The sequence below is a fragment of the Archocentrus centrarchus genome, chromosome 18, assembly GCF_007364275.1.
Source record: "Archocentrus centrarchus isolate MPI-CPG fArcCen1 chromosome 18, fArcCen1, whole genome shotgun sequence".
NCBI classification, from domain to species: Eukaryota; Metazoa; Chordata; class Actinopteri; order Cichliformes; family Cichlidae; genus Archocentrus; species Archocentrus centrarchus.
Window position 1 is genome coordinate 17269961 of NC_044363.1, and position 16848 is coordinate 17286808.

Here is a 16848-nt window from a genome sequence, read left to right on the forward strand (position 1 = left end):
AAATTTCAGGCACGTACATACATAGACAACCATCACATACTGGTTACAGATAATTCAAACCTCTCTTAAAAGCACCAGTAAGGCTTCAGTGCAATATTGGGCTGTTTGTAATTACACCTCAAATCATCCTTTTTTTAAAAACATAATAAAAAATATGACCTCATAATCATGTTTTATTTGAAATGCCAAAAAACCAGGGGGGGGACGTGCAGCACTGTGGCACCTCTAGTCTGATGTGATTTTACCAAATTCACTTTTGCGATCCACCTGAAATAAAAATGTATTTTTTTAATTAATTGAATTGCTTGAAAACCCTGAGTTGTTACATTTGCGGCTTATCATTCTCATGCTGTACCTGCTCCAGCATCTTCTGAGCCTGGCATTGTCTCATAAACACAACCATCACCTGCAAGTCAATAATAATTCAGTCAAAGTTACAATAATTCACACTTGCAAAAGGTTTGATATTTAATCATTTTTACTCTTTAATCTGACTGGTGAAACATAGTTAAACCTGACCGTGGGAAAGAGCTGAATACACATGTTGTTGACTTTCTTCCTGGTTGATTGTTTCAGCCGGTGTGAGTCTGCAATGAGAAATATTATTACTAGCAGAATAAAAATATTTTATAATATAACAGTATTAATAATATTTTATATATTAATGCTGTTGATGACCAACCTGTTGCAACACAGATCTGAAAAAAAAGAAAGAAATTATTTTTTTTTTGGCATATTAAATGAATTATTATTTTAATCAAAAATCAAAGTTTTGTGTGTGTGTGTGTGTGTGTGTGTGTGTGGGGGGGGGGGGGTGTTAATAGAAGCAGTAAAAGATCTCACCCTTTAACTTTGTGTAGTGAAGCAGAAAGTAGAGTAGCAGCAGAGCCAAAACTCCAGTAAACAGCCCAGCAATGAACATGACAAGAGAAGAAGAGCTGCTCCCTGCAACCAGAAACAGTTGTGAATTATACAAAGAGGTCATTTACATTGTTGTGTGTCCTGGGGCTGTTTTCCTTCCACATCACTGCCACTGGTGAGCAATAAAAACAAAAGCAAAAACCACAAGAGTTCTAAACTACAATCACTCTGCACATAACCTTTTTTTTGTGTGTGTGAATGATGTTTGCTACACTTCAGAAGTGAAAGGAAGAAAGACTCTCAATCTTCTTTATTAAAAAACTTACATATACAAAGTATGCAAATCTTATACAAAATAACAAAAGCAATCTGCACATACCTGGTTCTTGTTGTGTACTGTTGCTGCACTTCACTGTTCTAAATGCAGAAATCTGACTGACATAATTGGAAGCTGTGCAGGTGAATGTGATCTCTCCATCCTGCTCCCTGATGATGTATTGTTGCTTTGAGCCAGTTAGTGTTTGGTTTCCTATAATCCAGTTGAAGTTGACATTGCCAGTTGCTCTGCACTCCAGCAGAACTGTGCAGAATTTGTTTGAAGCATCCCGGGTGAAATTTAGGATTTTCAGAACAGGAAGCTGAGTTATGGCCTCTGATGAGAAAACAGAAGGAGAAAGATGTTTGTGCAGATTTCTGCCAATGTGTTATATAAAACTAGACCAATCAACAACATCAAACTTTATTGAATCCAGACAAATATTATTCACTACTTTGTCAGTTGTGAACAAGTAATTAAAAAGAGGAATAAAAAAGTTCAAAAATGAATCAAACTGCTGCTGTATCTTTGATGGGTTTGTTCTTGAAGAAAAGACCCTCGCTGACAAAGTCTTGATGCATGTACAGAGTTTACTGCAAAAACAGACAGTGTTTAAACAGATGCTTCTTTCTTCACTGGATTTCCAATCGCCCTAACTCATAAGGCAAAGGGAATAGCAAGAGTTATATAGCCAGCACCTACATTCTTGACCCATTGTACCACAAATAGTATTTTATGGAGAACCAGGTTTAGCTTGTTTCCTGCATATATGTAAGGTCGTTCCCTTTTTGGAGAGAGAGAGAGAGAAGAGAGAGCAACAAGGGGTTACAATCTCTCGTACCATTTTACTGATGGAAACTATACGCTCATTCTGAGCTATCCTTTTTTGGACAAGGTCAAAGCAGGCCTGAACTCAAGGCCTTCATCCTAAAGGAGAAAAACCATACATAGATGCAGTTTAACATAGCAGTTTAAGTCACAGTAGATCAGACACCACACTGCAAATGTAAAATGCTTTTAAACTCAAAGACATAATGTGAATTTAAAAAGCGATAAAAAGAGATGGGCATTACAGAAACAATCATGAAAAATAAATATTGTTGCTATAATTTCTAGGATTTTATATTTGAACAAATATATAAAATACATTTTATTTTGAGGTGTTGGTAGTGTTATTAATCTTTAAGTAAACAGGAAGTCACGGAAAGACAAAAACGTGCAATAAAAGAAGGAAGGCTGATAAACAATGTCAAAATATCATATTGGATTTCACAAAGGTTTATGAGTATCAGTGTCTTTAAACAGATTGGAGCGGACACAGAACTTAAAATATTAAAACATAATAAGCAGTTTTATTATTATACACAATCAATATTAAAACAATAATATATTATGGTGGCCGAGAATGGACAGAAAATACAAGCAAATAAAGCCAGCTTCATAAGTCATAGGGCATAGTTTTATTAACAGGTATTAGGATGCTTGTTTAATCAAAAAGTGTCTTACCATGAACTTGCAGAGTGATGGTGACTGAAGGCCTCTGTGTGTCATTTACAGATGAGAGAAAAATGAAATCTCCAGAATCTTGAAGAGTCAGTTTTCTCACTGTTAAAGTAAAGTCTTCAGAGTTTAGCTCTGATCTGTCCTTAAACGGAGAACTTTTAAAAACACCGATGTCTTTGTCTGCAACTTTTATTTCTCCATATTTCCATCTTGCCTCAGTCACACCTTCAGTCGGTAAGCCTGATGAAAGCTCCACAGTATCTCCAACTTCTTTATGAATGACACGTTTTCCACTGGAAGCCTCCACATCTGAAACACACAGAGACAAACAACAGTGTGATCGTTATGAAAGGTCACAGGTCAACTAATGAGTGAGTGAGTGAGTGAAACAATAAACAAAAATAGTAAATAAAATCTTATTACAGAATGAAAATAACACACATCAAGTGATGTTTATGATATGACTGATGTGGGATAACTAAAATCTAAATATAGAAATTTGTTTCTTTATGAACAAACAACAAATAATAATTTTGTAATAGTAAATAGTAAATGACTCAAAACAAACTAACAAAAAAGAAACAAACTGAAATTATTTAAATAAAATGTTTGAGGCTGGAAGGCCTGTTGAACAGCTTGAATTAAAAAAAAAGTCTGTTAAAGATAAATTTTTATTAGTAGTAGTTATTTCTAACCATCATCAATAGTTTAGTGCAAAACAGTGTTTGTGTTGGTCAACACTGCAGCACTTAGAAAGAAAAAGGAAGTGCAGAATTTCTCACCAAAGTTTAAAACTATCCTCTGTATTATGAGCTCATCGCCACATACACTGCAGTGTATGATAAGCATATAGCCTTTAAACATCTAACGAAGTAGAACATAGCAACAGAAACAGCAACAGCAACAGAAACAGAAAGGATGACCAGCAGGAAATCTGCTGATGAAATGTAGCAAAATTACTCAGGTGGGAAAACACATTTGTAACAAACAGTGAGCACAGTGAACATGTATTTACTTTTTTAAATTACACTTGAAGAACATTGACATCTTTATGGATGTTCCCAGTTCTCAGATTCACGTGTTATTATTATGGCTTTAAAGCCACCATTTCATCCAGTAATACCACATTTGGAGGCACACAAGAAAAATACACTGAAGACCTCTTTACAAAAAAGAGGCGTCACCTCCCAAGAAGAGAATCACTTTTGACTTCGGTGCTCTACCCTAAGCATGTGTCAGAGTTCATGAGGCAAACAAAAACAACACGTCACAAGCACATGTGTACTTACAATAGAGAGAGATCCAGAGAAGATGCACAATGCTGTATGTGAAGAAATGGATACGATAAAAAAGCCGATGACCAACCATCGCTGTGGGGAGATGAACAACGTCTGTTTCCTCTTCTTGTCTGTCAAACTGTGCCTTGACATGTAAGAGCAGAGAAAAAAGAAGTGAGAGGGTGGAGAGTAGAGAGTGGGCGAGGTTTCCATCAACACAGAAGCAGAAGAAGCGGTCATGAGCTGTCCTGATATACAGCAAGATTAAAGTAGGCACACTGTTAAGACTACAACTAGAACACATTGAAACTCAAAGAAGACAGACACAGTTAGATTGTTCCACTGTACTGCTTGTTTTTACTATAACCAAAGTATTAGGTGACAGAAAGTAGCCTAAATATTCAAGAGCACTTTAAAAAGTCACTTGCATCAAACAATAGTAATCCTCGGTCCTTATTATTCCAATTCAGTCCTACTGTGAATTAACTTAATATTACGAACTCTGTATTTACTGCTACAAACAACTGCATCTGAGCTAGATGAGAAGATGAGAGTTCCAGTCTAATTACATCTCAGCAGGAATCATGAAGCACTGCTGAGTGTTGACATATTTGCTCTGAATATCAGTTTATCACAATGCAGTTTCTTAATACCACCACAACACCGTTTGTATATACTGTGTGTACATATAAGCATGGTCTGCAAAAATGATGAATAAAAGATGTGTAAAAATAACTTGCATGAACAAGTCTGTGCAAACATCCCTTCCCCTGACAAAAATCCTTGGTCTTGCATGGAAAATAATAACAAAATATTAATATTTTTTTTGTTTCCTTCTGTCTGTGCTTGCAGATAAGGCTTATAATAGCACACACTGTGGCTTGTGTGAGGACATGAGACAGGAAGAAGTGAACTACCTATCACCAAAATAAACATAGTTTCTATGCAGCCTGTGATTGGGTGCTCCTTTCAAAGAGGATGTAACGACTGTGCTGACCTACTGAGCTGACTATGTACAGCTGAAATTTAAAATGTAGGGCCTGTGTGCAAAAGCTATGCTAATTTGTCTACCAACACTACATATCAAGTCTGTGTGCAAACGAGGATCCAAATGCATACAAGAGAAACAAACTGCTCAAACTAAAGCCATGCTTCAAGGGAAAGGGTTAGTCTGTACACACAGCAGTCATCACATAAAACATCATTATGCTTCCCACTTAGAGAGCAGCTACAAAACTCACAATTATGCAACAATCAGATGCTGGGATTACGTTTCAGTAGATTAACATTGTTATGATTTGTGAACAATGTTTTTTTTAATGCAATTGTGCTAAAATCTTAACCTAGTCTCAAATATGTACTTTAATTTACTCAGTTTTAGCTCTCAGGTGTCGTGCCTGATGTTTCTTTCTAGGCAAAATCACATCATATATATATATTCATATATATATATATATATATATATATATATATATATATATATATATATATATATATATATATATATATATATATATATATATATATATATATATATATATATATATATATATATATACATCACTACATCAGTCTGTACATTTTTTCAAATTATTTTATTATATATATAAAAATATATAATAAAGGAAAATAAAAATAAAAATAATAATAAGGTAAAATGGGACTTGCAGCTGAGCCGGGTGTTGCGTAATATTACAGCTGACTCTATTTTAGTGCACAAGTCACATGACCTGCCCGCGCGGTTCAAACAAATTAACAGGGAACTCATAGCAGAACGAGAGTGGAGTCTGCCGGTGGAGGATCTGGTGCAAACAATACATCTAAACAGTGGAGAGGCAGCCGGTAAGAGCGTACAATGCTTCTGTTAGAAGTGGGCCTCATAGGTGCAGCGCTGCTAATACCCTGTTGTGTGAATATGTTTTGACGTTGTTGTTGTTTACATGTGGCGATTAGCGGCTGAGATCGCGCTGGGTTAGTGAGCATCGTATTCGGTTGTAAGCTGATCCGGGTTATAGTTTTAATAACGTTTGTAATATGGCTATGAGATGTCACGATTAAGGTTGTTGGTCATAGTTCCAGTGAATTTTATATACAGTGAAGATAAGAGCGGTCATTTTAGACGGGCATATTTTTAATGGGAGTACTTTTCTACGGGAGTTTATGTGTATTGTAGGTGGGGTACTTTTATTTATATTAAGCAATGTGCGTATACGTGTGCACGGGCTTGTGTTGATTGCTTGTATTTGTATTTGTTTGTTTCCTTTGAAGGTTTTTGACCTAACTCACTGCGCTATGAAGGTGACTGCATGTTACCCCTTGTAAATTCCAAATAAAAGAAAACAAAAAGGAGGATGTTCAGTGTGAAGTAATTCTGAGTGAAACCCAGTTATCCTAAACTCAAGAAGATGTATTCCTTTTTTTCAAGTTGGGGAAAGTTGCACAAAAATTTGACACTTGACAGATAATGTTGATGTAGCTGAAATCGGGCCATAATTTCATGTCATTTACACAAGTGACGGGTGAGGCACTGTTACCTCGCTGCTTTTTAAAACATCCTTGCAATGTCTCCACCTCCGAAGTGGTACCTTTTAGGCCAGGTAAAAGAAACTGCAGTGTCAAAATGTTTAAATGAACGGCAAGTGTGTAATCCCGCAACCGTAAACAACAGCGCAAACGGAAGTAAAACACTGGCTTCCGCAAATTTCACAAAGTAAATCAAAGTAAAAAATGAAAACACTAACAGACCTAAACCGTCATGGTGAGCTGTGTGGTAGGTAAGGTTGGACCCAGGACTCTTAAGGCAGGACTGAACTTAGCAATGTTTATTTAGGAAACAACAAGAAATACTGAACACAAATAAACTGGGGCTGGATGGGTGCCAGTGCTAAACATAAACTAAGGAGCAGAGTGGGGAACATAGTTGACAACATGACAAAGAACTGACACAGACTGAGGACTTAAATACAGACACAGGATAACAAGAGTTTTCTTTTTTCTTTTTTTGAGTCACAGTCACCTTTGTTTATTTGAGTTGACATTGATCTAATGAGCTTACTAGCTGGTAGAGAAGTCCTATAGTATGTTTAAAGCCCAAGTTGGATCTGCAGCTAAGTTTTACACTCACCAGAGATAAAAGATGTGTGAATGATTGTACAAACACCTTTAAATGTTGTTGAACATCATACCATGCAGGACTGTAGATTGGCAAATATAAAAATTTTATATAAACAGTTTCTATAAACAGTTTATATGATGTCTATCAGATAAACACAATTACAACTCTGCTGGCAGCTTATTGAGACAAAACACAAAAGTTATCAATTCATGAAACAGTTAAAAACAGACAAACATCATTTTAGCAATATATAGTGATACTTGTGCATAAAACAGCTATCAAACCAATCTGTCTTTTTAAAGGAAACATGCAACAATACATGCAGGTAAATAAATGCTCATAAGGAAAAAAGGTTTCAAAGCCACCACTTGGTGCTACAGCTCATTTACAATGCAGAACGCCTTTTATAAAAACAGTGCATAACTTTGATTTGAATGACAAATCACAACATGTACACTATTTTATTTCTGTACAATTATCAAGAGTTGTTTGTGGTTTGACTTCAGAATAAACTTTTTCATCAGCTGCTGCAGGAGGGTGATCTTCCTGCAAATAGAGAAATGATTAGTCAAACACGATTGCCAGTGGCATCTTAGTTTTTAGTTAGATTATACTTATTTATACAGCATTCCCTGGTCTTTAGCTTTATTGTGGGGGGACCTGTTCATACAGCAGGCTGTCATCTAAAGGAGTTGGGGCAGATGATCGGGATAAAAAAAAGTGCTTAAATTTTCTTTGTATTTACATTCTTCTGTCCATCAACACCAAACTCATCACATGAACTGACTGAAGGAGGTTCTTGCTGTATTGAAGATGCGATTTTTTTGACAACCCGTTTCTTTCTCTGCTGCTGTTAGCCCTCATTTCAGTGTCAGTTCAATCCTCCTCCAACCCTGGTCAACAGGGCCAATATCAACGGGCTCTTCCACTAAGCTCAAATCCAAAACTTCTCCTCCACCCCTACCAAAATTGACACTCCAGTGAGGGATATTTATGCAGTTCAAACTATCACTACCTGCTTAAATCAATGAAGTCATGATGTGGTCTAGCTGACAGAATCCTCACATATTTCTTCACATTTGCCTCATGTTTCAAATCAGGCAAATTGTGTACCTAAACTGACTTTGTGTTATATTGTGATCATGTGTTCAGCTATTTTTTAAATGTATTTTTTTGAACAGTGCACATTGCAGCAGGCAGCTGTTTGCTTAGCCTTCCCTGTTAGAAGACTCGCATGAATGAATGAAAATACAGTTGTTATTTAATTTAGAGACTACTGTCCTATAAAAAGTGTCTAAGCTACTGTATTTTATATTTATATAAGATAAAATGCTTACCATTCTTAGTGAAGTTTTTAAGCTCAATCAAAGAATATATGACATTGCTGGATCCAACTAAAATAGAGTTACAGATTTATTCATAAATGAACATTATCAAAAACAGCCTACATAAGTATATGCCTCTGTATATACTTTACCATTTTCAGGATTGTCACATTCTTTGACTGACTCGTAAATGCAGTCATCACCTACAAAACCAAGTCAATGTTAGATTGATAACTGAAATTTCCATATATGGATTAGATCATCTTCTAAATCAGCTAATCAGAATTTGACATATTAGAATTTACAATTCATCAATAAAGCGACAACAACAAAACCTGTCGTGATCAAGACCTTGGAGAGGACAGCCTCGTTGGCTATGCTGAGCTTCATCGTGGTTGATCATGTGGTTTTTAACAGAGCTCTGATTGGTGCTTTGAGGCCTGCTGGAACATAAAATGTGGTAAAACAGTAGATTTGATAAGAGACACAAGATGTAATTCTGGTGTGTTAAAATGAGAGAGATTTGAACCAACCTCATGAAGCTCAAATCTGTAAAAGAAAAAAGAAAAAATTATTATTATTTTTTTCCTGGTGCTGTAACAGTACATGCAATATCCGTGATTCTGAACAATTAGGTCATATTCAGTCTAATATCAGAAGGAAGCGGTCTCACCATTTGACTTCTTGAAGTAAAAGAACAGCAGAAGAAGAACAATCAGTAAAAGTCCACAAATGAGTCCAGTGATCAACAGAATAAAAATCAAAGGGCTTTCGTGCTTGGGCACAGCTGTAATAAATAACAGGTTTGAATTAAAATTATATTATAATTTTATTATATTATTATAATTTAATTATAATAGAATTAAAAATTAATTATATTTTTAGTTATATTCGTACAGCTTTACCTACAGAATTTATATTGAGCCTCTTCAAAACACAAGAGATTGTAATGTTACACTATATAGAGAAAAGTACTGGGCCACACCTCCTCATCTTTGAATTCAGGTGTTCCAGTCCCAGTGGCACAGGTGTATAAAATCATGTACCGAGCCCTGCAGGCTGCCTTTACAAACATTTGTGAAAGAATGTGTTGTTCTAGAGAGCTCACCGAATTTTTAGAGTGGTGCTGCAAAAGCACCAAGTCATCAAACACAAGTGCTTGACGAAATTGTGGCAGCCACCACTGGTTAGTGCGTTACAAGAAGTACTAACAGTAATATACATATACATACACGCACGCACGCACGCACGCACGCACGCACATGCGTACATTCATACATAAATTAAGTGTGTAATTGTGTAGCAGAAAAGTAAAAAAATACAACAGAAAAGCAGCATTCACACAAGAAGTATATTTACATTCCACATATTTTCAGGGAAGGGACTTGTTAAATAAATATCTATTAATAAGGGTTTGAGGTATTTCAGAAGGAGAATATTGCACTAATTACTGAGGGGAAAGGCATTTGTACAGTTCAGTTTTTGTTGCTCTGTGAGTGTTTCATGAGATGTAGGAGCTGGTGAGTCAATGTGATTTGTTTAGGAGTCTGATAGTCCATGGATAAAAACAATTTTTCAGTCTGCTGGTTCTGCATTTCTGGGACCTGGACTGTTTACCTGATGGCAGACGGCTGAACAGCATGTGACCGGAGTGAATTGTGTCTATGGAAGTTTGCCTGGCTCAGCGAAACCCACAGGAACTAGCGATGTCTACCAGGGTGGGCAGAGGGCTACCAATTACTTTTTCTGCTATCCTGGTTACTCTCTGCAGAGCTTTCCTGTCTGCTGCTGAGCAGGCAGCGAACCACACCATAATGCCATGTGTCAATACTGACTTGATGGTGGCCCTGTGAAAAGACACGAGCGGTTTCTCCTCCAGCTGACACCTCTTCTGCGGATCGGTTTGGTCTGTAGGTAAACTGGTGTTTGCCCTGGAACTGGAGGACAAGTCTTTTGAAGCACTTTGCAACCACAGATGGCAGTGCTGCAGGTCTGTAGTCGTTGAGACTTGAGATGATGTTTCTTTTTGGTACTGGGATGATGGTGGCTGCCTTCAGACAGGATGGAACCACAGCAACTCAACCATGAAGTGTAAGACCACATAAAGCTACAGAGCGAGGCCACTAGTGCTGAGATGGATAGTGTGTAAGTCTCTAATGCTCTGCTGACTCTAACTTTAGTAAAACTCTTCCACAAACCAAAACATTTTGCTTCAGTTGGGGGTGAATGATGATGGTGTAAATTCTGTGAACAATTTGATAATCTTGTAAAGTTCATGTGCATAATCACATGTGCCAAGGTGTGAATGGAGGTGTGGGTCAGACTTTGCTCCATTGTTTCATGTGACCCATTGAGGTCACTGGAACAAAGGTGTGAATGGGGGGTTGAGACATTTGGGAAGGGAGCTCAGGACAGCACTGTAAGCGGGGGAAAGTTGGTGACGTAATCCACTTCCTCTGTTCAATGATGGTTGTTCACAGTGGACACAGATGCTTCTTTTACTCCTCTTTCAAAGCATTTGTCTTCCCTGTCCAAAATGTGAACAACGGCATCCTCAAAAGAGTGACCTTTCTCCTTCAGATGCAGCTGTACAGCTGAGTCTTGTCCTGTCGAGGTTCCTCTTCTATGTTGTGCCATTCGTTTGTGAAGAGGCTGTTTGGTTTCTCCAATGTAGAGGTCCGAGCACTCGTCACTGCAGTGGACAGCATACACTACATTGAACTAGTGTTGGGGGGGGGGGTCTGACAAACTGTCCACAATGAGCTGCTATCAGCTGCAGCTGTTTGACTGAAAATGTAACACGCTTTGTAGATAATTTCATTCCTCCTGTGCTGATCATTGTGACATTTATAAAATTAAGATCACACAACAAACATGACTTACTTGTTACTGACAGTGTGAAGGCTTCACTCCACTCTGTTGAAGAATATGAGTCATCTCTGCGTCGACTCTTACACATGTAGTCTCCACTGCTGGACTCAGAAACTCTGAATGTCCAATAATAATTGTGTGTCCACTGTGTGGTTTGCCTGTGTACTTTCCATTCATAGTCCCACTCAGTGGGTTCACCTCCTTCCTGCACCTCACATGTCAGAGTGATCGTCTCACCGCTGAATATCTGAGGCCAGTTGTGTTGTTGTTGTTTTACAGCAACTTTATTGGAAACTGTTTACAGATGTTAACAGTTGAGATACAAACAGAAACATGAAATCAACAGAGAAAACTTAACATTGTATGTTTGCTAATCATGAGTGAATGGTTCAAACTAAATTACTGAACTCACAGGTTATCTCAATGATGAGGTCAGCACTTATATCAGTGTAGTAAACTGGGTCTCCTCTTCCTCCTATGCAGCGGTAAATTCCTCCTTGAGATACTCTGATAACTCTGTTTGGTTGATCATCTCTTCTGATTTGAACTTCAGTGGTTCTTTGGGTGCGTCTGAACCACTCATATTTCCACTCAGCAGATCTCCCCACAGAGCAGGTCAGTGTCACACTGCCCCCTACTGGTATGATTGTTGTTCCTGCTGTCAGTGTGGCCCTGGGTTTACCTGCAGTTATGAAAGAAGGAACAAAATATGCACACAGGATTTATTATAAAGAAATTAAAACATACAAAAAGAGATTTTAATTATGCTTTCATTTTATGCAACTTCCCATTTCCTGTAAAATCTAGAAAATTCTTCATTATAGTATTTTTCTTTTCTATGCCGTTTAAGATACTTTGAATTTTTTGCTGGTGTCTCTCTCAGCATGGTGACAGAACTACAGTAACTCAGGTTGTAGATCTGTAAATAAACCCAGTAAACTGTTTGTCTTACGTCCTGCTGATGTTGCCCTCTTAAAAAGACAGGATTCTGTCTTCACTTCAGCAACTTTTTTATTCCTGATTCTCTGAATGATTCCACAAAGCAGGCACAAACACAGATGAGCACAGATGCACGAGAGAAACTAACAAAACATTCACCAGAGGTAGCGCCGCTCACCAACCTCGCGATAGTTGATGACATCACATCCTGAACTCTGACCCCATAGTAGCAACATTAATCACAGTAATATTTGGCATGACATCAAAATAAAATAGAAACATAAAATATTTACTTATTGTTTAAATCAGTTACTGCCAACTAAATAATTGAAAATACAAATAAGATTAAAAGGGATATTTCAAGGTTGCAACACCGAACTGAAGAAGTCACACCTAATGTAAATTAATACAGTTAGAGGGCTCTGTCTGGTTTGGGTTTAGATAACACAAACATCAGTGACCTTAAATTTCATGAAACCTTTGAGGTTTCTTCCTTTTCTTCTTTTTTTTTTTTTTTAAATGTAATTTTATCCACAGTTGTTGTTTGACATTAAAACACACACATGTAGTAATGATGATCACAGAGTCTGTGAGTATTTTAGTGCTGTGTACACTGTGAGCAAAGTAACAGGTAAAATACAGACGTCCTGGTTAAAGTTTCACAGCATCAGAAAAAAGTTTCCAACATTTCAACATTAATTAAATGTATTTTATAATTCAGATGAGTATTTGAACAGAGATCATAAATTTATGCTATTGGTCACTGAGGACTTACCTGATACAGTTACAGAGACAGTGTTACTGCGCTTTGTATGAAATGAGCTCTTCCTGTTACCAGAACACTGATATTCACCACTGTAACCTGTAGATGTAATTTCTAATCTGTAGTCTTTGTGTGTGTTGTAGGGGACAACTTCTCGACCATCCTTGTTGAGTTTGTATTCCCAGTCAGTGTCTGCGCCTTCATTCATGTCACACACGAAGGTAACAAACTCTCCAATGAAAAAACTGGACCAGTTGGGTTCAATAGTTAAGACAGCATCTAGAATCCAACACAACCACAGCATTAACAATCTAACACACTTTTATGCACTATAGGAGGAAACATCTGTGTTTATACTGTATGTTCAAATATTGAATATGATTGATGCAGCAGGCTGAGATGAATCTTTGTTAATAAATAAAAAGAAAGAAATGAAAAAGTGAAAGTGTTCAGTCACCTTGAGCGTGTCCAGTGCAGAGGAGCGTACAGAGCACTACAATAAAGGCAGAAACTTCAGACATCATCAAACTAAAGACACACTCAAATATGGCAGAAATAAAACACTTGGGCTTTTAGCAGTGGCTGCTGTGATTGGCTGCATTTTAGATTAAGATGTAAAATGCATCAAATGATCACAGATGCAGAAACAAACCTTTCTTAGATAAACTAAAGCAGCTCCACTCTAATCTGAGTCAGTGCACTAAAATCTAATCCAGGCTACAAACAACCATGTTGATAACAAACATGAGAGTCCTCTGTTCAAATGAACTGAAATGCTCCAAATGACTGATACTCTGTTCTTCTCACTGAAACATGTTTATCAGTCAGTATGAATCAAACTATAGAAGTCAGTGATGTACTCACAGAATAGGCCCAGCTCACAGAGCAAAGTGGGTCTCATCCTCACATCCAGCAGAGACACGTCTGAAAACTTCTACAACTTCCTGTAAAGAGAAAGAGTGAAGCAGCAGCTACGACACATCAACAACTGTGACAACACAAAGACTTTTTTAACTTCTCTCTGCTTCCTTCCTTTGACACAGAAATAACACAACTGAGCAGGTCTGACCACAGCATGCGTGACATGTTTATCCTCTCCTGCTGCCTGCACTTTCCCACACCACACACACTGATTGGACTGCATGTGGACATGCTAAATACCATTTGTCATGAACCATTAGTAGTATGTGTTTTCTCACATATACAGATATAATATTTACATAAATTCATTTATAAAAACTCTTTATAATCTTAATAAATTTACAAATGCCCAAGCGCACAGAAATGCGAATAAAACCCAGTAAATACCAACAAACATTTGTAAACATTAAAACCCAACTCCCATGCTGTTATACTGCTGGAACTAATAAAAGGTTTTGTGCCTCCTGGGAATTCATTTGAACACTCTGGGAGGTGGAGCACAGGCAGAGGTAACCAACTAACCCTGTAGAAACATTATTGGTTAAAGGGGACTGCTGGCTGTGTCATAATTTAATATCAGTGATCATCTCCTTTGTTTTCCCCATTTTAGGGAGAGATTGTTGTCTCTGCACCACGTGGCCACTCCACTTCTGTAGTAGGTCGCATCATTGTTGTTGATGGGGCCCACCGCTGTTGTATCAGCCACAAAACTTGATGAAGTGGTAGAGACTGTGTATGCGGGTGCAGACAAAAAGGGTAAAGAGCAGGGAGCTGAGCACACATCCCTGAGGGGCTCCTGTACCCACTGAGATGGTGAAAAAGTAATTCATGCATTTATTACTTATAGGACTATTGTAATTCATTATTATAAGATTGTCCTAAAACCTCTCTCTATGTTGTTAACTGAAAAAGGAGGTGTGTGTGTGTGTGTGTGTGAGATGTTCGGTGGTGCATGTTATACATTCATTCCTAACAATCCTGCAGTTGTTGGACCTTAAAAGCACTCGCTGCATTAGGAGATGAACTGAAAGTTCTGTGTTTCAGTGGTTTGGCAGAGTTTTCAGAAAGTGGAAAACATTATTAGTCTCCTTCATGACAGGAGTCACTGTTGCGTAACTCTCTTAATACGGTGCACATGTTGCGTAATCCCGTGTTAGAGGCCTAATTGTAACCAGTAAGTCTTCCTTACACCTCATGGCTTCTTTAAATGAACAACAGCAATTAAAGAATCGATTATCGAGCTTCAGGCCCGCAGCATGAGAGAAAATCTTGTGTTTTCAGGTATCCCGGAGAAGGCAGAGGAGGACCCGGAGGCTACAGTGAAGGAATTTATCCAAACTCACCTGAAGCTCCCGGAGGACGCCGTGAAGACCATCGCCTTCCATAGAGTCCACCGCCTAGGAGGGAAGCGACCCGGAGCACGCAGACCCAGACCGATCGTGGCCAAATTCGAACACTTCAAAGAAAAAGAGCTGGTGAAGAGCCGCGGCCGGGAGCTGAGAGGGACGGACTTCAGCGTCAACGACCAGTTTCCAAAGGAGATTCTGGAGCGACGCAAGGCCCTATTCCCCATCCGGAAGAAGTTCATGCAGGGAGGCTCCCGGGCTGTCATCGCCGTGGACAAACTGTATGTGAACGGACAGCTTTACCGAGACAAAAACACCACGCCATGGCTCTGCTGATCGATCAGGTGATCTGTGTCCATATTAACATTCTTTTCTGAGTTTTTTTTTCAACCATCTAAACAGTACCATTAAATAGTCTAAATCTGTCTAAGTAGTACCATTAACGCCGACGAGTCAGCATAGTACCATGATCGTTTGTTTGTTTGTTTGTTCTGTTTTGTTTTCCCCTCATCTAATTTCATTTTTATGTCACTTAGGTCACTTTTTACACGTCTTTTTTTTCTGCACTCAGCAATATGTTTACGTCACTTACAATGCTACAGTTTACTACACTAACATACAGCGCAGATGCACACACACCAACATACAGCGCACATACACACGCACACATCAATATAAAGGGCACACGCCAACATACAGAACATATGTACACACACACACACATCCTTAGTGAGCACACAACAGTCCATCAGTTAGTTTAAATATGAGCACACTCAGATTTGTCTCATGGAATGTGCACGGGGCTGGTTCGAGGGAAAAGAGACTAAAAATTTTTAATCGGTTAAAAGACTTAAAAGCAGATGTTGTTTTTCTACAGGAGACACATGTGTCCAAAACATCTGTGCTCACTCTTTCCTCTCCACAGTTCCCTCACACGTACTCAGCCTGCTATAACTCCAAACAAAGAGGTGTAGCTATATTGATTAACAAGAAGATAAACTTTAACATTAGCAACAGTACAATAGACCCTGAAGGTAGATTTATAATACTTAATTTATCTATACAGAATACAGATTTATGTATTGCTAGTATATATGGACCAAATGTTGATGACCCCTCCTTCTTTCATGCTTTGTTCACTTCACTCTCAGATCACTCTGACACCACACTTGTAATAGGAGGAGACTTCAACCTGGTACTTAATGCAGATATTGACAGGCTCAGTACAGCAGTGAGTCAGAGGAACTGGCAGTCTGCAGACATTCTTAAACAGTACATGAAGGATTTTGGTCTTTGCGATGCTTGGCGTTCACATCACCCTACTTTGAGAGATTATAGTTATTTCTCACCAGTACACAAATCTCATTCCCGCTTAGATTACTTTTTAGTTAGCAGCTTCATAATGATGGATATCACAGACACTCAGATTCACCCTATCACTATTAGCGATCATGCACCGGTGTCTATGTCTCTGACACAGAAAAGAGTCACACCACCAATCAGGAACTGGAGATTTAATACATCATTACTTAAAGAAGAAGATTTTATTAATTATTTCAAAAAGGAATGGTCAGCATACTTAGAATATAATGATATTCCAGGAATATCACC

At 38.1% G+C, this 16848-nt stretch overlaps 1 protein-coding gene across 1 annotated transcript; it reads right to left on the minus strand.

Moving 5' to 3' along the window:
• Positions 1 to 344: 344 nt before the first annotated feature.
• On the minus strand, positions 345 to 4080 carry LOC115797046 (uncharacterized). The gene is made up of 7 exons (XM_030753527.1): positions 3970 to 4080; positions 2684 to 2989; positions 1241 to 1513; positions 844 to 945; positions 683 to 698; positions 520 to 587; positions 345 to 406 (listed from the first exon to the last, which is right to left on the minus strand). Exons 1-7 carry the CDS (start codon positions 4046 to 4048, stop codon positions 345 to 347), a joined length of 906 nt encoding a protein of 301 aa, XP_030609387.1. The 5' UTR covers positions 4049 to 4080.
• Positions 4081 to 16848: the final 12768 nt, after the last annotated feature.